Consider the following 26,988-nt stretch of genomic DNA (forward strand, 5'->3'; position numbering starts at 1 on the left):
CCCAGCCAAATGGACCTTTGTTAACACAGGATGGAGAAGCACCAGGGAGCACAGGCCAGAGAGACCTGAGTTGCTAAGCTTATGTTCACCCCAGAGCAAGAGGGTGTAATTAGTTACTGTATTAGCAAAATGGAAATAAAACTAAATACAGGCATTCTGAGATGAAAAGGTTTATACATACTTTAGGCATGGTTTTGTTCACAAAAACAGTTATCGCTGAGGAATTCTTAAGGTCATTCTGCTCCACAGCTGGTCCTTGAGAATTAATGGATTTTTAAATGATGACACAGAGAAGTTTGGTGAAAATAAATGCACTGATTTATTGATTGAGGGAGGAGTTAAACATGTATAAAAAAAGTGAACTTGCACTGAAGAAGGAACACAAAATTTTGACTGATTGATCCTGATTGGAAATATTGTGTCCTATTACTATGGGGACAGCGTGCAGAGGAAAACGCACTATGTCTGGATAGTGAGTTTTTTCAGAGGAAAACTCACTAGCTTCTTCCTGATTTCCAGGATGGTCTGGAGAACAACCAACCTTTCACCCAAAAACTTACTCAATCCATAAAACCTGCTCTCTCCAATTCTTAGCATCTCTTTATCCTTTAACATAGTACTCATACTTCACACAATATTTTGGGACATTATGAATGGCCCATGTACAAAATTATAGAACTTAAAGTAATTTTGAGTATTATTTTACAAAAAAAGAGCTGTTTTTCTCCAGATGGAGAACTCACAGACCGCATTTTAGGCTACATTACAATCTTGTATTCAGATAAAGGAAGGAACCATATACCAAAGCTAGGGACATGAACCTTTTTTTATTAACAGATACTGCCTTTATTTTAAGACAACTTCAAGGAGTTAAGTAAACAGTCAAAATTAATTGTATACGCTAAAATCAATTAAGGCTTTTTTCCAATCACCATTTTTTGCCTAGGTTACTATAGGACTTATCTGGCAGTTTCTTGTTTGCTCATGGATGCACATAATATTTAAGTACTGAGAACTTTTACCATAACAAGTACCTAATTCCAGAATGGATCAAGAACTGTCATTAGTAGATAGTTCAGTTTTAAACTGGAATAATAAACTGTTAAGTATCAAGTAGCTTGTTCCTCAAAAGTACGATGAGAAGAAATGGTCCTTACTGTAATTAACAGTCACACATTCTTGTTTCTATTGATTCTAGAATAAGAATTCACACCGGATGTTTGCTAATTAGAAGCAAGTCAATGCAATCCTTACTACTATTACCACATTTACACTGGGGTTTTTTTTGTTCAAACACAAATAGTGTATTTTATTGCTCCCAAAGTCATATATGCCTATTAAAAAGTCATGATTGATGGATCTGACGTTTTTGGTTGGTCACTCTGAAGGTGGGTTGGTACCAAGATACTTTCAGCAGTCTTCATAAAGGATTTCATCTACTTGGACATCATTTTCTCCCACAGGCACTGATTCACAAATCTGTTCCCTAAAAGCCAAGGCAATCAAGTAAGGCTTTCCACTGGGATGTTTCATGCATCTTTCAAGATAGGTATCATAATATCCTTTCCCTCTTCCCAATCTGTTGCCTTTTTTGTCAAACCCAAGGCCTGGCATGAAGATAAGGTCAAGACCTCCTGTAGAAAAATGAAATAAACATTAGTGGATGCACTGTGGATTTTCTGATGGCTTGACTACATCCACATAACTTCAGACATTTGGAAAAACGCAAGCTTTGTGTTTTGCAAAATGCTTCCCTCTCTTTGATCAGATGAAAAATACTTTGAATACTAAACCTGTAAATTTACATTTTCATCTTATCAATTGCATACTAGATCAGCCACAAACTAATTAGACCTTGAAAAGCTAGAAGGAAAAAACCCTACATTATAACAAATTTATTTTATCATTTTAACCCCACACTTCCAAATACTAATGATTATGACTCCAAATCCAGGCAGAGACTGAACTCAGGGAAATTAAATGCAGGAGGAATGAGAAAATCAAATGAACCTCAACATCAGACACAAAAATAGAAAAGGAAAAAAAATAAAAAGAAGACACATGAGAGAGAGAGAGGGAGAGCATCTTTTTGACACAACTGTAAGATGTCATGAACCTTCACTCAACCTCCCCAAACCCAAGAGCCTTGAATACAATGTATTCTGAAAGTGGGCATTTGCCCTCTTATATCAAGATCAAGATTTGAAGGCTTGTCTCTTCGTGATGTAAGGTTCCTCTTCTCCCAAAGGACTTTCTTCCTGAGCCTCCAGCAATTTTCACTGTTGCTCCACCAGCACACACAGGCATTCTGCTTTGCCTGCCCTGAATATCCCTCCTTCTGGAGGGACGTATGGGGTCCCCAAGACTCTTCTGAGATTGCACTTGATTGGAACTCAAAATCAGTTAAAAACAAGCTGCATATGCTGCCAATCATCTGGACAAAACAGACTCGAGCGGCTGGTGAAACCCTGACAAAAGACCCCACTGACCAGCTCCTAATAAAAAGGCAAGATCAGCTCAGCCCTTTTTCCTTGCTTTGTTCATACTCTGTGAATGGATGTGGATGGGCATCATGCCAGGTAGCCAGCTACAGTTTACACTCGGCTGCCCACTTGTTCCAGGAGTTGATTCACATCACTGCCAGCGAGGCAAAAGAAACCAGCTGCCACGCTGAGCGACCACCAGGCATGGAGGCAGCCAGTGTGCAGATTCCCATTGCTTATGGAAGGCTTGTTCGTTTAGTGTGAGAAGTCTTGCAAGGACATCCTCTAAACAAATGAGCTTGGCTGGCCTGGAACTGACCACTGAACCCAGGAACATCCCACTTACTAGTTTCACAATGCAAAGAAAGCCTTTCATTACTTGCTGTGGTAGCAGACAGACACTTAAGGAGAGAAGGGCGGGAAAGGTAGTGGAAAGCCAGCGCAGACTAAAACACAGCTGACACGAGTCTGGAAAGAAAGCAAATACTGTGTCTCAGTCCACTGCTTCTTCCTTCTTACGGGAACGGTACTTAGCCTTGAGCAGCTTTTCTGTAACTAGCTCCTGCTCCTTCACCAGGGCTAGGACGTGTCAGGTATTTTTCTACTTTGCTATGTCTAAACCTACTCTCTCCTGCCATTTTGGATTGAGCTGCTCTCACTACATCTAGCTGAGGAATGGTGCCCAACATTCAAGGAGATGTGTGGGAGCATGTACTGGAAGAGCCAGAGCTAAGCAGAGTTCTTCAGTTTCCAGGGAATCCCATCTGAGATCATGCATCAACTCCGAACTCAGCCTGGAAGAGCTTGTTAAAAGTTCATGTAAGACCAACTCATTTGCACACACTTCCCAGGCTCCTGGAGATTTCCTTCCACCGTTCATTGTTCAGAGAAGAGTCACTGACGTGAACGCTCATCCATCATGACCTATGACTTAACTAGAACATAGATATAAAATATGCAAGGCAATGCAGTGTGAAATGCTTAGAGAAGATCAATCTTGCAAATCCGGCATCATACAGTTAAGAAGCATGGCTTTTTTAAAGAGGTCAGGGGAGTAAGAGGAGGGAATTAACCAAAGGGCAGACCACAGAATATTACTAGTTGAAATAAAAAGGAGTCTGAGTGTTTTACCACGCTGCAGTCAACTTTTGACTCACAGGACAAACAAATGGCAAATGGCAAACAAAGAGGAAAAGGGGCACAAGGGCAGAAGTGTGGTCTCAGCTGAAAAGAGATGCCATTTTTAGGGTATTACCATGTACATCATGTTGGACGTACCATGTCACATCTCCTCAGTTTGCAAGTAAAAATACTTATTTGCCAATTGTCAGGTCTGTGGACTAGGACCTAGCAACTAGCCGATCTTCTCCCCCTTAGCATGGTCAGTAATAGATTCTGCAGGCAAAATCCTCCCCAAGTTACTCCTTTGCTCACTACTTATCCTCTCCATAATTTGCGACACATCAGCTTTGCGTAGGTATTCAGGTGACCCAGAAACCAGTATGTACCAAACACTAACAATGCACAGAAAGAAACACACTCTGCCTTACACTTTTCTTCAGCTGTTTTCACTCTGTGTGACTCATGGCAAAAAGCAGGAAACATTTGCAGTTGCTACTGCTGGCAGGTAAGAATGCACACGGGGCAAATCTGCAGAGTGAAAAGGTGTCATTTCTCCTTACATTGGTATTATAGACAGGAAGAAGACAAGTCGGGGCAGTACTAAGGAAAGAGGGAATTGGCAGGAACAGTGCAGGGAAGAAAGACATTTTCTGTGTAGTTTAACTCATAGCACCAGGCACACTCGAGTGAATTTAGATGTGTTAAAGCACTGTGTTTTCTTCTGGGTTCTCTGGAGAAACAAAGACTGTTTTAATGAGTCAGCTCCTCTATAATCATGGATTTTTTATGCCGAATAACTCAAACAAGCTTGTGCAAATCTCAATATGAAAAATTATGCTGTAAATACTGTAACAGTTACCCTTATATTTTTCTTCCACTGGAGCAGTGCAATACTGAATGCCTTTGCTCTGACTCACAACACACTGTCTGATATCCATGCAACTCACACTACACAAGATTTAAATAAAATGTCAAGCAAGGCTTTTGGTAGAAAAATGACACAGCTACCCTGCGAGGAGCCTGAGGGCAGTTCAAGCAGCATTAGCCCCAAATCCTACCCCGGGATCTAGAATGAATGGCAGAGAGCTGCATGGAGAAAACGCTTCCCCACTACATAACTTGGGGAGCAACAAAACCTCTTGTGGTGCCTGCGGCGGAGCGGGGGAAGAGCTGTCACAGGATAAGAGGTGACACACAGATGAGACCAAGATTGCAGACACATAAGATTACTATCAGCAATGAGAGTACATCAACAGGATGGCAGGTGAGGGTAAGAACATCTTACCCCTCTTGGCACAGGGCCCTCATGCTCCCAGGCCCTTCCAGCCCTGCAGGACCACTAGTTGCCACTCAGGATGCCTGCAGGCTTGCTCTGTTCACACATCCTACTCCCCTTGCTCCCACAGACCACTGTGTGAAATGGCATCCTTGTCCCTGAGAAGACAGAGCAGGTACTTGGGCATCAAACACCACATCAGTTTTTAGTGCCTTGTAAAACAGTTCAAGAGAGGTCTCATGATCTCTACCTAATTCTATCCCTTTCCTTGTGATGTCCACTGTTCTCCCTGTGTCCGTAGTCATTAACTGTTTGCTCTTGGATCCCTGAGTGTCCAGGAGCCCAGGAAAGAAAACCAAGAAAAGCACACCCACAGTCGAGAGGGCTTTTGCTACAGGTAATCTGTGCTCCTCCCAGAATACTTGCATGCGGTCTGCAAATTGCTAAAGGCTGAAAACGCTGTCTCAAGCAACTCCAGCCCAGGGCTTCTATGTAGAGAATATCAATGCTTGTTATAAACTTTAATTAAGCTACTGGGTATCCCAGTAAGGTTGGCAATTATGATGACAGTCACCTAATACTTGCTGTATGTATGACATGAGCTCTTGTGGCCACAGCTCCTTCAACTGTGTAGCACCGTGCGTGAAATAATATACCCTGACTTATCTATCAATGTGGGCATACAGCCATGCTGACATGGCCACACAGGTTTCATTTATACTGCTAAATACAGCAGGGCCAGAAAACAAATTGATTTACAGGATCACGGGTGGTCAATACTGTTTAATTGTCAGCACACTGCCTGGCACTGCCAGTCCAAGTGACACCCATGCCTGCTCCAGGGGACATGATTCCCACGGGCAGTAAAGACAGAAGAGTACAGGTCTGGCTCCTACCACCCTGGGCAGTCCTCCTACACCAACAAAACTGGTTCTGCTCCTCCAGACACAGACACAGGCTTTCCTGCCACATGCCAGAAAATGGAACACAAATCCTCAGACTGATGCTACAAAAATACTGCTGCGATGGTCTGCCATAAAGCCTCATATTATTAAAGATACTACAAACTGGGGAAAAGATAAAAAACCCCAGTATTGCCATAGGGCCACGGAGGCATCATGTGAGACCAAAAAAGAAGAGACAGGCCAAGTTCTGTGTAGTGTGGACAGGACTAGTCTGTGCCACTTAGCCCTGTGTTATTTAACAGTGTAGATACAGTTATAGCTTCAGAAACTGCCATATGGGTGTACAGGCACACTCTATTTGCCCTGACTTGCACACATCTATGTAGACATACCTTATGTCACAGAGAAGTGAAATGACTTGCCCAAGGACTCAGGAAACGTGTGGCAAAACTACATGCAAAAGGCAGGTGTGCAAGCTGCGCGTCCCCTGACTTAACCAGCAGACCAAAACATTAGCATCCCGTCTCTGGTGTTTTAAATAGGAATACACGGTTTCGCTTCCTCTAGGCAGCTGCGGTGAATCTCCTCAGTTCGGTACTGCATTTCTCATTACCCTTCATGATGATATCAGGTTTGATTCGTTCCCCAGGGAAGGATTTTCTCCTTGCACCTCATTACCTCTCTTCTCCTTAATCTGATGTTCCTATTTGAAATACCAGCCGGCATTTTCAGAAGTGTTCTTGACAATGGTTAATTATAGAAGAGTCCATCAAACTGCACAGATACGGGTCATGTAAAGACTGCTGGGGACTTGTCCTGCCCTCAGAAGGAGCAGCCAGCATGGCCCCTCTCCTCCCAGGTTTGAAGAGGCTCCATCAGTCCGCTGCCACCCACCATGTGGGGTCATTCATCTCCCCCTGCACAGCTACACGGTTCTAACAGAAGATGAAACCGAAATACCCTGTCATCCCACCTTCTCATCCCTCGACACTTGCTTTGCGGACCCATAAAAGTGGGAGCCCGGGGTTTTTGATCCTCACCTCCAAAGCACTTACAAGAGGATGAGGCAGAGGCTGAGCTGCAGCAACTCTTGTGTCCCTGTAAAGAATGGCAACGTGCTCATAAAAATCATGCTCACAGCACAGACGCCTTCTGAGCTCAAGCCTGCAAGAGGTGGACAGCAATCAGCTCTGTATGCCACCACTGCTGCTCCTCACAGCAGCAGCTGTGCAGTTTGAGCTTCTCCCTGAAGCACGGAAGTTCGTGCATCATTTACGATGTCCCCACAAGGATGGCTCAATCCTCCCAGCCTGGCACCTTGGGCAAGAGTGAGTTTTTCAGCGATTGGGTTTTTTCCATGCACAGCTCGCTCTGCAGTAGTAACTAGGGTCTCCCCCTGCTTAGCTCAGATGTAAATGATTATATAAAGTGCAGGACCAGAAGAACCAGGACAAGAACAGTTTTCTGTTTAAAGGAAAGGAGTGTTTATGGTGTTATGCACGCCATAAACAATGTCAGATCAGTCTACACACAACCTCTGTGGAGCTGACAAATATTTGAAAGCTGTTCATTTACAAGGAATGAAAGCTTACTTTGGTCCTTTTCTGATCTAGCAAGGACCACGATGGAGAAAAAAACCAAACCCTTTGGCAGGAAAACCTTACTTTTCAGAATGAAAAAGGTGCAGTAACCACCTGCTGCCTCTGCATCTGCTACCATGGCACAGAGCAAAAAATTAACTCAATCACTTGATCCTAACACTGAAAGTATCAGTCTTGGTGACATGCAGGGTATGAGCCAATGAGTTGGAATAACTCAGAAAGTTCTAATTAATGACAGAGTTGTTAGCGTAACTTTAATTATTTTCAGCATCAGCATAGTTAGGCCTCTTGGGTAGGTGTTACCTTCTCAACATATACTCTACAGGGCACAGATCATCATCTTGTTCTGTATTTACACAGCGCCTAACATTGTGGTCTGGGTTAATCACAGACCTCAGGGCAAACAACTCCACAGAAGTAAATATTTCAATTATGCTGCATCAAAACAAATCCCTTCCCATTTACGACTAGTGCTAAACCTTCTCTGTAGAATGCCCCAGGTGCCCCTTGCAGCACTCCTGAGGTTGCTAACAGCTTGGTATTTCCTTCTAGATAAAAGTTTTCTGCCCTTTGGAAAAAACCTGCCCTTGGTTTCAAGCGCAGCATCTCTGCTATTACACACTTGCCTTGGTATAGGGTCAAAAAGGGAAATGCCAGATCTGTTCACTACAGGCCTAATCCAGACCCTACCGAGGTGCGTGATTCCTAGAAGGGCTGGGATTGCATCCAGAGGAAACCAACTCCTTATCCCAACTAAACCCTGGAGAAGCCAGATACTGTTAATCTGTATGTAAGTGGTGCCCAATCAAATGAGCAAGGAGACAAAAACATTACCCTTTGCTGCAATTGATAAACATTTGAAAAAAAGTCATTCATCCAAAACCAATGATGCTGACTTCTTCCAGTAACACAGGGGATCGCAGACATAAACAGTTACATTGCTTAACTTTGCCCCAGCCAGTCTGCTAAAATGTAAATGCAATCCCTTAAAGAGAAAGAAAACTCTTATCCAATAATTCCTATTTGCTCACATGATACAGCCTTTGAAAATCAATATCAGAAGCTCAGCATGAATCCTCATCTCCTTGGAAACCTAAGTTACAATACAAAGGATCAGATCTTCAGTAAATCAGCTGTAAATCAGCTGTAAATCAGCAGTGCCCTACTGACTCCCCTCTGCACTGACCTTGGGAACTACAAGGAAAATATCCCAAGTTACTGACATGAGTTTGAGAAAAATCAATTATTTTCTCTTATAAATATTTGTTGTTGGTTGTTCATAAACAGCTCTCCTCTAGTGCTTTTCTGTAGTGCTCACTCTGTAGTCTCCTTATGATCCCAAACAGCCACCTAACAGGACTAAAAGTCATGTTTCATATTAGATTGAAAAACCAGCTCATTTTAAACCGCAGTCAGTACTTTTCCTCCAGGTGTTTCCCCTGTGTGCACACCTTTAATTGTGCAGTACCACAGCACTTCAGCAAGACTCACTGTTTTCTAACTATTCATAGACATCTGTTGCTTTAGAAGGAAAGCCAGAGAGATGCTAGCTTTATATCCAGCATGCACCAGCCAGGCACAGGAATCAAAAATCAAACTATCACATCCAAATCCCATGGGCTCTATCCCCAGTCTCCTGTTACAGGGCACAGACTGAGGCCCTCAAGGCTAATGCTCACCCCGTCCAGGGAGAAATGCTTTTAACACAAGAGGCAATCATTTGCTTTATTTTCATTCCTATTTGTGTATGGGAATTGCAGGCACCAGGAATGTTTTGTGTCCTTTTGTCTTCTAAAAATCTTTTCACCCACATCCATGCACACCCATATCCCACCAATCTACCTTTCACATACATATAGATGCCAAGCAGACTATCTCCTCTGCAATACACATGCCCCAGGTAATTGGTCCACTAGTATGACTGAGACAGCTTCTGTTATTAGTTCAATAAAATATTTTGCAGAAAATAGAACCATCAGCAGAATCTACAAACAAGCACTTCGCAACTCAGCGTTTATCTGTCTACTCATCCATGTCAGTGCTTTGTGTCAGCATGAAACATTGGTCTCCACAGTTCACACTTGCCCTTCTGAACTACAGCATAATAAAATATTTATACTTCTCCCTGAGAAGCTACATGATAGCCATCAGTCATACAGGTTTAAAACAACAGATTGGCAGCCACTCTCCCATTATTAAACCTGCAAAACACACTAATAAAGCCGTTTGATCAGCTCCTGTGCTACTAAGCTGCGATCCAGCAAACACCCTCCTATTTTGAATTCATTTAAAACAAAATCTTATCAATTTAGTGCCAATGCATTTGAAAGGTAAAGTGCACCGCACAGCATCAGCTGTAGTACGTCAGCCCTGCACAAAGAAACCTATCTTGCTCCACAAATAAATATCCTTTCGTGTGTCATCAGGGAAGCTACTGTATAAGGCTAAGACTCGCGTTAAATTCTAGCTGGTTTCAGAACGTGGGAAGACTGTTCAAGACTATAATGACCACACTCATTTCCCCTGAGGTTTAACATACAGTCAGCTGAGGTCTAGTGTCTCATTTTCAGAATTTGACAAATGTCTACCTAAAAGAAAATTTGAACAAGTACTTTTCTATTTCACTATTATTCATCAAGTCTGCGTAAGCCCCATAAATAAACCAAAATCACTCAATGCCACCTACAAAAATGTCTGGTTTTGCAAACTCAGAGTAAAGGAAATAAATGCTTAGAAATGCTTTTTATCAGTCTGCAAAAAATTATTAATCTGCTCCTGATATTCAGAGATGTGAGCAGAGTTAGAACAGTTTGAGTGGGAAAACATGGGCAATGAAAAATGTTTAGTTCAAAGGCTTCCACCTTGGTTCTCCTGTGATTTTAAACCATCCAAATACTCTGAAACAAGATGTACCAAGGAGCAATTCCAAAGAGAGGACAAACGGCATTAGAGCCACTTTACAGCACATCAACACATCTTGTTACATCAGCAAATGCTGATGGCAAATCTGCTCCTTTAGAGAAACTCACAAGGCATTGGTGCTTGAACTGTTTATGTCGGGATTGTCAAAACACTGCTGCAGCCTAAAATACAAGGATCTTTGTGTATCTTTATGTGTTTTTATGTGAAACTCTTTAAGATCTTATCAGCTACACTTCCCATAGTGTTTATCTGAGCACTTATTTAAATACTTCCACTTGATACATGTGCATGTGCACTACTTAATTTCTTCACTCTTGGTTCTCTTTTGCATGCTGCTGTCTGGATATTTTTAAACCAAAATATGACAGACGTGAATCATTTGGGGATTTTTTCAGTACATCATACATCACTATCAATATTTCCAACGCCCTTTGACTCACTCAGCAGATAGCCTATCGTATAATATGCAGAATGGCTTGTGAAATATAAATGGTTAAGACATCAACTTCTTCATCAGTGCATAAACCTGACTCCTGTAAGGAGTCGCACCACTTGATGGGAACATTAGGCATGCTTACAGACAGGGTTTATTGGACATGTAGAGTCATCTGGTTTGGAAATTATGGCACCTTCACTGTTAGTGTCAAACTTGTTAACATCACAACAGCTGAGAAATCCCGCTTCTTCCATTCCAAGATTTTCTTTTATCTTTTTAAGCTTGCACAGCTTAAAAAACCCGACTGTCCCTGGAATCCTCCACCTCCCTCGCTCCAACCCCTGATCTTTTGGAGACATTAGGCTGGAGGACTTGTTCTCCTGTGTGTGTGAGTACCATGCCTGGATGAGATTTTAATTCTAGGAAAACAGCCTAAATGACACCAATGCTCCACAGTAAATCTATGGAATACTGACACCTGCCGGCAAAGGGCTTCATGTCACTCCTGCACAGGAATTTGCCCTCCATCGACACCCCAAAAGCTGATTCCCATCTCATATGCACAAAAGCCAGCACAAGCAGGAACTAAGTCCAGTTATGATGCCAAACATAAAGACCAAGAGCTATCCTTACACTGTGAAACAGCAGCATGAGTCTCCGGCTCCCTGAAAGCCAGCGGCTCTCGGCCAGGTCCAAGGAATTTCCCACTATACAGGGGCAATGACAGTATATTTTGAATCTTGGCAAGGACAGTGGGGATTAACTGTGCCAGGAAGACAATTCGTTTGTAGCTGGAAAAGTGCTGACCTGATTTAATAGCCCACTAAGCTGGCAGAAAAACAATCCTAGGAAAAAGAAAGAAAAAAAGTAGTAGTTTTCTGCCAGATTCATGACCTGAATCTGCTCAGCAGTGAGTACTGGAGATAGCACCGGGGTTGGGAGGAGAAGGGGAGCACACAGCTCGAAGCAAGAAAAAGGCATGAGGACTGCCCCGTCTGGCACCAGCCAGATGCGAGCAGGGCTCAGCTGTCTCACCAAACCACATCTTCAATCCACATTACCCTACACAGGTGGGCAGCAGGAAAAAGCTTCCTCTCCTGTTCCCCAGATTGCCCAGATTATGTGCACAAAGGCACTGAGACAAGTTTGGTGCCGGCTCTTCCTTTCCAAAAATGAAAATTAAGGGAGACAAAAATGTCTGTTTGGATAAGTTACTGCAGCCAGAGATACTTGCGTGTTTGCATTTCCCCTGTATGAGTTGTACAGACTCAAGCCACACTCCAGAAATGAACCTAACCTCTTATTTGCTTTTGAGAGACTCCTGTCTCTAGGAAACAGTATGAAGAAAATGACAATGCTACTGTTTACACTCACTGTAGCAAAATTAGCCCTCTTTGAAACAAAACACTTGAGAGCCACTTGCAGTGAATTTAAAGCCCTTGCCTATGTTGCTTTCACTTCTCTTTAAACTTTAATTGATTACAGCAGAAGTAATCTTTTTAGTTGTTTTGCTGAGTGCAAGGAGAATGTTTTCTGCAAGAAGGCAAACATGGATGTGACACTTAAGATGATTACAAAGAAAAGCACTCTTTTAAAGCCTTAATGAACTTTATGACAGCAAAAGGCTGTAGTGTTCCAGAGTGCTCAGCCCTCCAGGTTCATTGCAGGACAGCCTGGCACAGGCAGTATTAAAATTAAACCACAGAGTGTTCAGGGTTTAGTCCGCACCAAGGAAATTCAGGACATAAGGACACCAAAGGGCATTACAAAGTGATGCCACATAAACACATCAGCTTTTGCATTTCAGAGCATATTTTCAAAAGCCTTTCAAGGAAAGAGACACTTTGTAATCATGCCATACCTGCTTCTGAACAGAAGCACCAGGAGCAGCTCAGCTAAAAGTGTCTGTATTCACCTAGCAAATTGGGTGCTGATTGTTATTAAGCTGTTTCAGAGAGTTGTGGAAGCCAGTGCAGACATCAAGGGGAAGGGCAGACACCAGCTGCAGGGGAAAGCGATTCCAGCGCTGGGGATGGAGTCCCACATCTTTCAACTGAAGGAAGGCTGGATGCAGAAAAACCTTGAGGGAAACAGTTGCTATCACAGCTGGGTCCAACACCTGAAATATTTTATTTTCAAGCAGATATTTTCCTAGCTCTACCTGTTATGGAACATGCTACACAGAATAATGTAAAATTATTTTATGGATCTTTAATATTGGAACAGGTATTTTTGTAATGATGTGTAATTGTGGGATACCTGTGTGGAAACCAGTTAAAAAGATCTGCCCAGTGAGCTGATTTGAAAAGCAGTGTTATGGTATATACAGAAAAAATTAACTTCTACAGTGCCATTACATGTATTTCATAGTATTTCTTTACCAGGGTATAAAATGTTCTCTCAGGCATCTTTTCTCTGAAATAACAACAGAGAAATTGCAAAGGTTGAAAGAGCAATGGCTGGAACTTTTATAGATCTAGAAAAGCTTCTATATGAGAATAAGAAAACAGACAAAGTTTGATAGAAAAATATTACAATTGAAATAATACAGGTTTAACTAAACAATGAATAATAAAAAGAAAGTAAATCAAACCTCCTTATTTACTTCTCATCAGCAAAGAATGAGGTATCACTTGAACTGAAAGCAGCAAATTTGAAATGAATACATGAAACATAGTATTTCACATAGCATAGGAACATAATATAATATTAACATAATAAAGAACACAATATTTCACATTACAACTAACTAACCAGTATAACTCACAGCTGTCAGAAGGCAGCGGAGCCAAGGGCTTAATACAAATAAAATTAGATGCTTAGAGGAACACTCTGAATGCCCACAGGTAAAGAAAAAACAGAACCTGTTTGTAAGGGGATAAGCTGGGGACTGCAGCTGCAAAGGTGGGAAGAAATTTCAGCTACTGCTACATAGCTACAAGTTGTGAGATTTCCCGAGTCTTGTAAAACACATGATGCTGGATTGTATGTCCAGTGCTCTGATCCTGCACTGTGTGAGGGGAAGCATCCCCTCTCCACAAGAAGACTCATCACCAGAATGTTAATGTCTCACTTGCACTGAATTTGTTCTCCTTATGCATATCAAAATACTATGGCTCATTGTCTCCAAGCAGAAGTTCATTCCAAACTTCAAATCATTTCATTAAAAAATAAATTACATTAAGAGCTAAGCCTCGATTTTCAATTTTGTTTCATGCCATGCTCTCAGGTTTTCTTTTTTATGACCGGTGTAAAAAGATTTTAAATTATAATCTATCCCTTGACATATATTGTACTGTAAGTTTTAATCAAGTCTCCCAGAGGAAAAGAAAATCTAATAGTACCCTCAATCACTTTACAATCTTGTTTTTTGTTTTTTTTTTCCTTAGCAGTAATATTTAACATCTCTGCTTTTCATGTACCCATATTTCATTTATTCCAGATACATTCCAATCTGCATCTATCTCATTTAAATATTCATAGTTACCCCATAGCATTATTTACTACATCTTTTTTCAGAATGATTAGCATCATTCTGTATGGTCCCATTGTGCCTTCATGTACAGCTATACAACATCTAATGGAGCTGATGCTTCCCTGTGCTTCCAGACATAGCATTTTCTCCTCACACTGTTTTTTATTTCTAAACTCTAATGTGCCTCATATTTCAAAATCCTCCCATTTCTGGTGCATCTTTTTTTTTTTGGGGGGGGGGAGGCGGCAGGTCCAACCCATTATCTTTTTTTTACATCCCATTCTATTTCGCAGCTCTAAGTTAAACCTATTCCTCTTAAGACTGTATTGCCACCACTTCAGTCACACTTCTAAAGAACTGTGCTAAAATTTGGAATAACTAAGAATACTGATGGCATCACAAGGCCATCAGTCCTGGCAGCAAATGCAGCCTCTTTGAATGTATGAATAAATAGCAGGAGTCTAAAGACAGGTGAAAAAGAGCTGCTGCAGACTAAAATGTTTCTGCAGGGCAGATCCCAATGGCAAAGTTTAAAATAGGGCTAATGGTCGCTCAGGAATAATTTCAAAGTCCTTGAGTTTGCATGGAACTGTAGCCTAGAGGTAGCCAGCATCTTCCTTGCAAGAGGGTCACACTTCCAGCATAAATAGCCCTCATAAACCAAATACAATCCACGCAGGTAAGCTGTCCCTGTCCGTTTCTACTACCAGTATGCTATTGTAATTCATGCAACAGCAAGTCTCAAAGTGTCCTGGAAGTTATTAAGGGCAGAAAGATATAACTGCCCTAACCTCAAAAGCCAACATCCAAAGGGTTATGTGAAAATGAAGCAGCAAGCAGTTGCTGCTAGACATATGTTAGTATTTCCTCACTTTGTTTGAAATTCAGATCTTTCCTTATTATTAATAATAAATATACTGTCATTTAAAGCATGGATAATCTACTTAACATTTCACTAATTATCTTGAAGGTACAACACAAACACTGTGATTGGTACGCCAACAAAGTTTCCAGTACTGAAAATGCCAGAAGTCTCCAAACTAAATTACAAAAATACAAGTCCAGTTCTTAATACATTCATTTCTGGGAGCAAAAATACATTATGCTTTAGTAGATTTAGTAGTAGCAGATTATTCAGCATTCCCCATTACATATAAGATGCTATATTTTCAAGTGCTGCCATTTTTCAGCCTGGGTATTTATGCCAAACTGAGGGGCTTTATGTTTCTTTTATTTCAGGCAAAATGGTTCCCTGGTTTCTAAGAACAAAGCTAGCAAAAAAATAACAATGGGGAAAGCTCTGTTGCTCCATGCTTTGAGGCAAGAACTTGAAATCTTGCTCATCTCTGTGTCAACAATGTGGCTTTAGCACCATTCAAATCCATTTGAGCTGGGCTTATACAATGTTGTAAATGTTTGAAAACCTGCTGTTTGTACAGGCTTAGGGAAGATATGTCAGGGCGAACATCATCTCTGAAGATGCCACCCTCTCCGTACTGCTGCTGGAGTCACAGTGGCATCGGTGGCCGCATGACCCTCTCTAGAAGCCAGTGCCAGTTTACAGGGGACGTTCCCTCCATCCTGGCTACTCATTTTCACCCCACACACATTGTACTGATACAGCCGCACAGTAAACTGAATCCACTCATCTGGGTTAAAAAAATCCCAGCCAAAACAGGGTGGAGGAAAGGAGGAAAATACCCTTCATCCAGAGCAGCCTGCTGATCCAGTTTACTATGGAGGGGCAGGAATATGCTGAAAACACGAGGGAAAACTCCTTAAGCTGGTATTGCTGCAACGTTGGCGCACACGGAGCTGCAGGCTCAGCTCCTACTGCCGGCCCCACTCCCAACTGTAAGGACTCTGAAGGACTTTCATTTCAGTGGCTGCTCCTAGTCCCGGTGACTGGAGCAAGACTAGGAACTGAAACATGGAAGGAAATGAGGACTGAAGTTTCACTAAGATTTTTTTTGGCATGCCACCCATTTACGCAATCCCTCATCACCAGCTTCCTACCAGCCCTTCAGTTGCATCAGTCCAAATCTGTGTGGTGGCCCTGTCTGAGAGAAGAAGAGCCTTTCATTGGTGCTGGGTTACTTCTAACCAAGACTGGTTTTCCCGTATAACTCCCAATGTGGCCGCGGGGGCATCTGTGCTGGCACAGGAGAGGAGGGGTGGGGACAAAGAGGAGGAGAGAGGGCAGCAGCTTATTTAATCAGGCACTGCCCAAAAGAAACAATCACAAAACTATGTCTTTTGTACTGTTTAGTACAAAAAGTACTTTTTAACAGAAATAGAGTTTTTCTAAGCCAATGAAAAAGACAAAGAAGCCAGCACACTGGGGAAAGAAAGGAGTAAATTGGGACGGGGAATCTTGTCTGGAAGCGCACAAGTGAAAGAAGACAAAGCATGTGATCTCTTCCCTTTTGGCAGGGGCAAGCTATTTACGTTGGCCCAGCTGCCCCAGAAATGACAGGCTAGGACTGAGAGCAGGAGGAAGTGGGGAATCTGGCCAGAAGGGACAGAGAAGGACACTTGCAGAGGGAGATTCAGATAGGTTGGGCAAAGAGCAGAAGGATGGAGAGGGGCATTATGCTGGCAGAGAAATTAAAGCTTGGAAAGGGGGTCTAGCCCAAGGATGAGACAAGCCTGGGAAATGATCATTTTGGAGGGAACAGAGAAGATGCCGTCATGTTTGGAAAAGCAAGCAAAAGAGTCTGTGTTCATCGGAGGCAGCTCCTCTGCACAGCCCAGGCTGGAACCAGGATCCCAAGCCTCTGCTGCTCCTCCACCAGCAAATACCAGTTAGTATCTTTAAGTCATTGAACACTGTAGTGATGAAGAGCCCATAGAGAAGAGAAGACCTCTGCCTCCACACCAAGGTTTGCATAATGCAGAGTAAAAAAGGCCTGCAGCTCTAACTTGAACAACAGGGAGAAAACAAATGACTGAGCGCATACTCGTTAGCAGCATTCATTAACAGCAAGCAGTGTTCACCTTTTGCATCTTTGAAAGAGCCCAGACCATTGCATCTGGGTTCATCTTTGAATGAACTCAGATCCGACGGGCAAGGACTATGCAATAATGTACTTAAAGACCAGGGCAGAATTTACACAGATAAAGAGGCTGAATTAAGTTTGTACACATAATCCCGTTCCTTGCATTTCGTAGCAGAGCACCACACAACCCATTACAGTAAGCAGATTCAGAGCCACAATTTCTAGTATCTCTCATTTATTTTTTGGCCAAAGAAAAAATCTAAGCCAAAACCCCTCTCCCCATCACCCAGGTGAATGTTTTAAAAGTTGTCTATAATTTATAGTACACCTTTAACTACTAGTCAGTAGTTCAGTTCAGTTATGAACATTTAAGCATAATACTTGCTCAGGTCCAAGACTTCCAGCTGAGATCCCTCAGTCTAAATCTGGCCACCTGCCTCCCTTCAAAGAAGCCACCTCCAAGAATTTTGCCATATTGGAGATACTCAACCCAGTCAATTTTTCTGAGTCCCAGTAAGAATAATCTCTTTTTCGTAGGAATAACTTAGCTTTTAACCCATAGTTCTCAGAGCAGGTTTAAGTAATAATAAATAACATTACAAATGAGGAAACCCATGTCCAGCCCGCTGAATCACACCGCCTCCCTAAACCACATTGAAATTAGAGCTGCTGGGGAAGTGTCCTTTAAATTTCTGTAGGAGTCGTGATAAAAAGCAAACAGGGAGCATGGTTTTATCTGATTTACTCCTTCCAAAGTTGTGCAAGGTATCTACATTCCTGTAAACAATTACTGCAACCAGCCTGAACTTTCACCAGAAGTATTACCTTGGGCAAAACCCAATACCGGTGCACCTTTATACTTCTGATGGGCAAGGATACAAATGGGAATTGGTACCTATTAAGAAAATGTACCACTGGCTTGCTCCAAAAGTTGTCTAAATCTTTCAGCAGGTATAGCTGGAAATGAACCAAGTCATGCACCTACATACACCCCTACTCCAAACAAAGTATCTGAACTTCTTCCACCTTTGTTCTTTCTGTTACTGTGTTCATTTAGCCTAAAGAAATCAACTTTTCATACAACAATTACTGTCACCCACGCACGGTACAGAAGATGACAGACTTTCTACTACCAAAGCTGCAGTGATCTTTGTTTATGCCAACAACGTGTAATGTGGTGTACTGCCAAGATGAAAATGGGTAAACTCTGATCCAACAGAAAAAGGACCATCTCCAAAAGGAGGGGTTCATATCTATTCAACATAGCTTGTGAGTACTACCAAAGACTGGGAAACTCTATGCAAAAATTATACCTAGTCTTATATTTGATCTATTCTTCACAATAACCATGCCTGAAGTTTTAAGGACAGTGTGAATTTAAGCTTTTTGTCATGCAAAATGAATACACTCAGAAGTGACATGACTTATTTATGTACCTGCAGGGTATTTCTTGGAAATTACATAGCAACTTACGCCAGCAATGGGAACATTACTAATATAACACCATGTTATCTCCTTATAACAATGTAAATGCCTCAGATCACCACAGTATTTGATAACATCACAGAGATAAATGTTTCATCCATGCATAATTGCAACACTGGAGGATGGATGTAGTAGCAAGGCAATTTGCATTCCTGCAAATGTACCAAAGTTCAAAAAATATAACAACTGACACCAAAAAATATAGCAAAAAGAATTTAAAGACACACTGAGGTGCAGCATGTGTTTCTGTGGGGACAAACTGGGGGGGAACAGAGGGGAGGAGTCTGATTATGCAACAGTGAAAAAACCCTAAACTTACTCTCTAATCTACAAAAACTGCCCAAGGATGAAGGAGTAAGGTCTGACTTCCAATCCAAACCAAATTATTCCTGAGTACAAACAGACTGAAATCGAGCTTCAGGCTGGAGAAGTCTGACATGGACATACACCAGTTGTTACAACAGCCGGTTGAAGCTCTCTTGGCACCTCTCTGTAGACTGCAGTAGCTCTCTTGGCACTGCTCCCTGCCCATAACCATACCCTGGTGCAGAGAATGAAAGAGCAGCTCCAGAACTAGCCAGGTACCAAAGGTTGCTCCTGCCTTCCCCCATCTTCACCACCTGGCACCTGGGCCATCCCCAACCAGTACATGCCAATGCACCCTACACCAGGTAGTCCTTAATTCCATCAGACCTAAAATTGTTGTGTGTTTACTCTGTGCTCTCTGCAGCAGACTTGCTAAATTCAATTAACAGCAGCTCATCAGTAGTACAAAAGCTTGTCCCAAGTCCCTGAACTAAGCTCAGTCAACAGAACCCTGGGAATTTTAAGGGTTAACTTCAAAAGCTCCTAAATCCCACCGATACACACAAATTTTTGATGAAAATTAGGAAAACAAGTAACAGTGCTAAATATTAAATGTAAAGAAGATGGTTGTATGAAGCAATGAAATCTCTTGCTAGCTAAAATGTGGACACAGAAAGGATTCTGAATTAGGAAAGAGGGAGAGATTGAAAATAAGAGAGAAACAAACACAGTGAAGTGTTCTGGGAAGTACATTGGCATCCCAAAGCAAATACAAACCCAAGTTCAACCAAACAGAGTCACATAAATGTTACGTTCCTTTGCTGAGCATTAAAAAGCCGGTAAGTCTGTGAGGTGTGGAAGCTGGCTGCATGGTGAATTTCCACCTAGAGAAAATTTTCCCAGTCTGGGGTTTCAAGCATGAGTTCAACATGAGTTTTCCATTAGTAACATTAAACATTTCTGCAGATGTTTCAGGACGATATTCATGTGTTTACAAAAACAATGCAAATAATGAATGCAGACACAGAAAAAGTAAGTTTGTTTGCAAGTTTGCACAAGTTGAGGAGTTTTAGGTGAAGAAAGAGAGAGGTTATTTTGGGACCAAAACACACATGCCACTAGCTAGATCTAAATGAACTTTTAACTTTTTCAATGCTATGAAGAATCCAGTGTCTGAGATGGCATTGTAAGATCAAAATAAAAATGTGATGGAATAGTGATGGAAAAGACTTTGCAATATTCATCCAAGCCTACAAGAAAGTCCTTTTATTTTCAGTCTAAGGTCTCAGTCCAGAGAGCTGTTCTGCATGGGCAGGCTCCATATCAGCACTGTGATTCATCCATGCAATACAATTTGCAGGATCAAAGATTTCAGAAAATTCTCATGTCAGCCTACAGGCATCACCTGAAAAGTTCCCTACCTTTCAGGTAGTGGAAACTAAAGTTTTCTAAGTGCATCCTAAAACTGTGAATACCCCATGACTTTCAATGGTAGCCCAAGCCACTCCTGGCAAGCCCGTCTCCTTCATGAGACTCTGTTATGCTTGCCAAGACTGCATTAAGGATGTCCACGAACAGGACCAAGAAGCTGATTTATCTGGAGGGCTGAGTTTCCTTCAGCTGGATCAACCCTGCAGTCTTGTTCCTGCCCTGCTGGTATATCACAGGGTGGCACAGGGCAGAGAAAAACAGGCAAGAGAAAGCAGCATCTGTTTACATTGACTTAAGCACCTCTACAACATATAAAACCAAAGTGTAACATTTCATTTCACTCTTGCTATCAGATTATTTCCTACTGGCCTCAAGGCTACTCCTGCTCAACAACTCTACAATGTAGGAAGAAAATACTCACCACCAGCAAGAGCTTCCTCTCTGACACTGTCATCATCACTAGGCTGAAGAATATTCCAGGATGTCAAAGTAAGTGAAGAAATGTCTTCAGCTGATGATAACTTCAGCATGTCCATGTGATTGCTGTGAGGCTTGTAACGTGGGATGAAACATTCTTTGCCTTGCTTAAAAATGTCCTTAATGATTTCTTCTGTCTGGATTTCATCTGGCATGCTCAAAAAAATTGCAATTCTTTTGGATTCTTGGTACTTGGGATGGCCAATCACCTACATGAGAAATTGATGTAATCAGTTGATGAAAGGTTTACGAGAAGATTGACTTACTTTACTTTAATTAAACACACCACTGGAGCAAAATATCCACTGAAAAGGGTAGAGATACAAACTACCACACATCAAAAAGAGAATAAACCGACTTTGTTTCCCACTCCAACATGTCTATCATCAGCGAAATCAAAATAGGCACATTTTTGCACCCAGTGAACAAAACATTGTAACATGGGTTTGGGCCAGCAAAAAACAATTTGGGAGACAATCTCCTGATCCTTTAAATATTTGTGCCATATAGTGCAGGCATCCTCAAATGACCAACATCACTGGAGAAAGATACTGCAAGTCAGAACTGCCAGCTTATGCAAGACATGAGGTTTTTGTATTCCTTTTCTTCCATCCTTTTTACATGCTGCATCTCTCATCGGGGCCTAGGTAGAATGAGAAGCACATCAATGATAATAACTCAAAAGAAAATTAGCATCCAAGCAGATGACTGCAGAGCACAAAGTCTTCCAAGACCAGGTCCCTCTTTTTTTTTTTTAACCTGAAACGCCTTCCCTACAGCAAGTTTAGATATATGACTTCAAACATCACCTCCTTCTAATAGGTGATCTTATTACTGCACATTTTTCAGAGCTTGAAGGAAAGATGGCCTTGCCATTTTTTGATTTTCATGAGGTTCTCTGTGCTGGGCCTAAGAAAGACTGAATATAGGAAGGAAAATAAAAAAAGCTTGTATGGTGAAAAAGTGTTAGCAGATTCATACCTCACTATGTCTCTGCCCCATTCCAGATTGACTTCCACATTAAAATTTGAGAGGAGGTTTTTAAAAGCTTGTCTTCTCATTTTCTAGTACCGTACATATTTTGTTACTTACATCTGGACAAATGTGTCCCTTCTCATTTAAATATGATTTATTCTTATTCTACACACTTGCAAAAATCTGTCAAAAATACCAGACAATTGAGAAACTGTGCTTATCTACGGAACAGAGAGCACCAAATCCTCTGCTCTGTGTTTGCATAACTGCAGGGTAACTTGCTCTTCTGAGCTTTAGCCTTTGCCCTGGCCCTGTTTTGAGAGATAAATGCCCCTATCCGAGTCGAGATATGGTTCTCACTCCTTTTTTCTTTTTCTTTCCAGCACAGCAGTTAAAAGCCTAGTTGAAATATTCAGGAGATGGATATAATTTTGTAAGGCAAAAAAAAAAAAGAAACACTCCGGACCAAATTATGGTAATGTGTTTCTTGGCCATAGAGATGTCTTAACAATTCAAAACCACATTTCACTTCCTTTTGTAATTTGCCTAACCTTACACATGGATTTTTCCAACTAAGTGATTAAGCTCTTAAACAACAGAATTTCTATGGTAGCTTTTGTTTGAAAGAACGGACTATTTAGTCAAATTGCAGACTCCAGACAATGCCGGTGATTCATGTTGTTGAGGGCCTCCAGAGCCGAATCTTCTCCTGGGTTTGGAGAAGACAGAAACCGAGACAAAAACTCTCCTCTTTCAAAGCGGTGCTGTGTGTTGTGGGCACCACACAGGTCCAATCTGTTCCAACATGTCTAATAACACATTGATTATGCTGTATAGAAAAAAATGAGGTTGAAGATGTAAAACCACATGCTAGCAGGAAGACACAATTTCGGATGTTTTCAGAACTGTGAAGATGAAGGTGCTATGACTCGGAGCAGTTTCTGAGAAGGGTGAAAAAATTTCCACACTTAACAAATATTATCTGCCCTTTGTTCACCAGCTGATGGGTATTTTTGCAGAATCAGAGCATGCAAACAGCATGACTTTAATCATGAACATAAATATTAAAAAAGAATAATTATCCAGAAGCTAATTAAATACTATTGGCTAACTCAGCCTGTGAAGCAATTTCGCTTTGAATTTAAATATCCTTTTGAGATGAGATTTTACGACTAAAAATATTGTTCAGGTGTTATAAAATAACCTACTCACTTTATTAGCTGCAAGCACTGGTATATGTTATAAAGCTACATTTTCAGCCTCATATTGTTCCAAATATTTTCTCAGCATTTTAAAAAACTTCTTCATGTCTGTTGTATTACTCTGCTGTAAGGAAGCTGACTCTGCTTTCTGCCACTTGCGCAATGCCACTCTGTCTCAAGCAAGCTCAGGATTTTCAATTTGTGTCAGATTATTAACATGGCAAGATAACACCAACTTATATGTCATATTTCCCAATGTCTTCTTTTAAGCAAAACAAAAGCTGTATCTTTTAGTGTGCTCTCACTAGCAGAAATGAGTGCTCTGTTGCTGAGTTTATCAGCTGCAGTTAGACAAAGGCTGAGGACTCCTAAAAATTTGGTACTACATGGGCTAGGTGCTTAAAAAGTTGGCAGAGGACTCTGCATTTTTGAAGAGGGTATTTTCTAAAAATGGAGAGATTTAAGTCTAGGATGTGCGATTACTAAAATGCATTATCATGATAGTAGGACATTACATACTTTTTTTCTAAAAAAGCATTCCCAATGAAAAAAGCTTACATGAGTTCCAGTTAAACTTGCTATGACCTAAACTTTCTGTGCTGCCACATACCACTCATGAAGTAGCTACACATTAGTAATAAGTGAAGTCTATAAAATGATTTGAGAGTCTCTGGCAGGAAAATAACAATATAAACGTAGATCATCTAGAAGTACCCACTGATGCTGCAAAAAAAAGGACTGTGCTCTATTACATGCAGTGACTGCGAAATAAAATTTTATTGTGTTTATTAAAATGATAAAATACATCTATATAAAAACTTTGCAATTCAAACGCAAACAGGACATTTCAAAAGTACACACCGATATCATACTGTGCTAGGATACCAGTTAGGTAAACCCTGCTTGGCATATTTTACAGTATAAAAACTATATTAGAAATAAAATTGCTTGGTAGAAATACCACTGAAAGATACAGAAGTGAGACGACAGCCAGTTAAACATGAGGCCAAATCCAGACAGTTGCTAAATTTTCACATGTATTGCTAGGAGCTGACCATAAAGCGAGCCCGATGTGAAACATTGGAGACAAACACCCACCATGAACCCATGAGAAACCCCGACGCTTTGGGGTTTACGACAGTTTGCCTCCAGTTCACAAACACCCCATGCTTTAACTTGACGAGGGCTGTCACTGCTCATTTCAGTCACTGCACACACCAAAGCCACCAGCTCCGGTCGCCGACATTAATCAGGAGTGATGAGGGGGGAAGGCAGGGGCCGAGGCGGGGCTCACCCCCGCCCCGCTCGACGCACAGCCCCGGAAAGGCCGGGGCAGCGGCCGAGGAGCCGGCGGGTCCCCTGAGTCACCGCTTCGGTCCCCAGCGGGGCCTGGAAAGTCCCCAGCGGGCTTCCCCGCGCAGGGCCGGGCCCGGGCCCGGCTCCTCGGCCCTCCCTCCGCCCCGGAGCCCGCTCTTCCTGGAAGCCGCCGTGCTGGGAGAGGGCCGCGGCCCGCACTCACCTTGCGACCCAGCAGGCGGGACTGGCGCTGCTTCTCCGCCGCGCCCAGCGCCCGCAGCCGCTGCCGCAGCTCCCCTCGCAGCGCCCGCTTAGCGGCCCGCAGCGCCGCCGCCGCCATCTCGCCGCCCGCCCCCGGCGCCTCCATGCGCCGAGTGAGCCGGGCCGCGGCGCCGGCCTCGCCCTCGCAGCCCCCGCGGGCCGTGGCGGCGCTGCCGGGCAGGGCTCCGGGCGTGCCCGCCGCCAGGCCCCGCTCGCCGGCTGGCTGCTGGCCCTGCGCAGGGTCGCTGCCGTGAGGCCTGGGTGGCCGCCATCTCCACTCGGCTCCGGCCACCGCTGCCTGTGAGGGTGCTGGAGGGCCAGCCTGGGCCCTGCCAGCCCCTTGGCAAGGCTCATCTTGAGTTTTTTGTCTGGTGTAGGTTACGAAGAATTTCCCCTTTCCTAATTTTGTTGTAGGAAGGGAAATTACATTTCGGCGGGATATTTCACCACCGCCTACAAACGGGTTTCATATCCCTATGGCATCCACTGGTGAGCCTGGGCCGTGAGCAGGGTGTCGTGAACAAAAGCATGCAGGCCCTGCGGCACAGCCGTGCCGCTCGGATGCCATCGGCCTCGCAGCCCGGGAGCTGCCCCCACAGGGAAGATGTGCTAGCCTCCGTAGCCGTGTCCAAAGGGAGACGCTGGAGGCTTCGTTTTGGCACATTTAATGATCCAACCCGCCTTTAAGCGCAGGAGGGAACATTTCTATAGGAGAATACTTGTTTTCATAAATCTGTTGTGCGTGGTATTTGGTGACATCTTGATTTAGCTACTGTGCAGGTTGATTAAGTCATCAGCTGTCCCCACTCTGCAGCTCTTTGACCTCATCTTTTGCTCTAGAAACAGTGTTGTGTTCTTCTGTGTATCGCCTGACAGCTGTAAGGATCTCTTAAACCGCACTGCCCCAGGACCTGGGATGCTACCCAAACAGCGTCATGTACAGATAACTTCATGACAGTTAACAAAGCATATCTACACTATTTTATAAGACTTAGCTAATAGCCCTGTTGTTTTCAGACATTTTATTATGTTTAGAATCCGGGTGGTGTATCTCATCACCGCTTTTCTTGCTCTTAAATGCAGAGCAAATGGAGGTTTTGTCCTGCTGAAGATAATCTGGAGCCCACTGGACTATTAATGATCCAGGCTTCTTTTGTTTAAACCCAGGCCTTACCATGAAGGCAAGTTCTAAAATTATTGCATCAGCTAGATTTTGAAAAGGCTAGATTAGCATCTTATATTTAATTAAAAAATTGTACTCCCCAGTATAAAATAGGTTAGTAGATTAGTGTAGAAGGAAGTGAACATGGTATTAATAGACTGGTATTAGCCACTACAATATGTGCTTACAATAGCACACAAAAAGGAACTAAGTAAGAAGTACTGTTCTTATCATGAAGACTTAGACTGCAAATAAATAAATATATGTCAAAATATGTTTTCAAATGTAATTTCTGACAGGAAGTTCCATAGGTGTTCTGGGGGTGAGCATTTTCCTTTAGCAGCCCCCTGCCCTTGGGAAGCTGCTATCTCTTCTTGAACAGCAGCAAAGTTTATCTATCTCAGAAGTCCTACTATACATGCTAAATAATCTTTGTTTTCATTGGGGAAGGAGAGGGAGAGGGAGAGGGAGAGGGAGCAATACAGGTCCTAGCAAATGTTGACATCTGTTTGTGTTCAGTAGTTAAACCCACCAAGTTAGAGCATAGAATCATAGAAGAACCTAGGTTGGAAGGGACCTCGAAAGATCATCTGGTCCAACCTTTCATGGGAAAGGGAGCCTAGATGACACTGTCTAGCACTCTGTTCAGTTGCATCTTGAAAGCCTCCAGCAATGGGGCCTCTACCGGTAATGTCCCTGGGGAGGTTGTTCCAGTAAATGATTGTTCTTACTCTAAAAAATTTCTTAGGTCAAGATGAAAGATGGAGAAGCCATTACCACAAGGAGGCTGATTCGTTCTCCCGGTGTCATAAAGCCTTGATTGTCTAGAGGATTTGTCTCTGAGAATAATGCTGTTGTGTGCCACAGGTCCACTGCTGCCTCAGTTTGGTTCGCCTCCCAACACATCTACAAAAGAAGAAAAGTGTTTAGACCCAGCCTTAGTTTGAGAGTCACTACAGCTAAAGAAAACCCTTCTAGAATGAATTCTTTAAGAACTCCTGTTTAACCTTTGAAAGCAAATGCAATTTGAGTCAAAACAATAGCTGCCCCAGACTATAAAAGCCTGGAAATCTGTTAGGTCCTACGTGTGAATTTGCTGAGTTTGCAGTGTATCCCAAAACACTAATTACTGTCATCAGAGCTGATCCAGTTGATTTATTTTGCCACAAGCTGT

At 42.4% G+C, this 26,988-nt stretch overlaps 1 protein-coding gene across 2 annotated transcripts in view; it reads right to left on the reverse strand.

Moving 5' to 3' along the window:
- Positions 1-24,955, reverse strand: part of MTHFS (methenyltetrahydrofolate synthetase) — a 40,379-nt gene extending 15,424 nt beyond the window's left edge. The window contains exons 1-3 of one of the 2 annotated variants that reach the window (XM_072870057.1): positions 24,615-24,939; positions 20,863-21,127; positions 321-1,634 (exon numbers count right to left, since the gene is read on the reverse strand). In XM_072870057.1, coding sequence (XP_072726158.1) covers positions 1,411-1,634; positions 20,863-21,127; positions 24,615-24,758 — 633 coding nt within the window. In that variant the 5' untranslated portion in view covers positions 24,759-24,939 and the 3' untranslated portion in view covers positions 321-1,410. Of the gene's footprint in view, positions 1-320; positions 1,635-20,862; positions 21,128-24,614 lie in introns of those variants that run through there. The other variant, XM_072870056.1, reaches the window with a different exon arrangement.
- Between the last annotated feature and the right edge of the window lie 2,033 nt (positions 24,956-26,988).

Source organism: Ciconia boyciana, chromosome 8 (assembly GCF_034638445.1).
Source record: "Ciconia boyciana chromosome 8, ASM3463844v1, whole genome shotgun sequence".
Classification (NCBI taxonomy): domain Eukaryota; kingdom Metazoa; phylum Chordata; class Aves; order Ciconiiformes; family Ciconiidae; genus Ciconia; species Ciconia boyciana.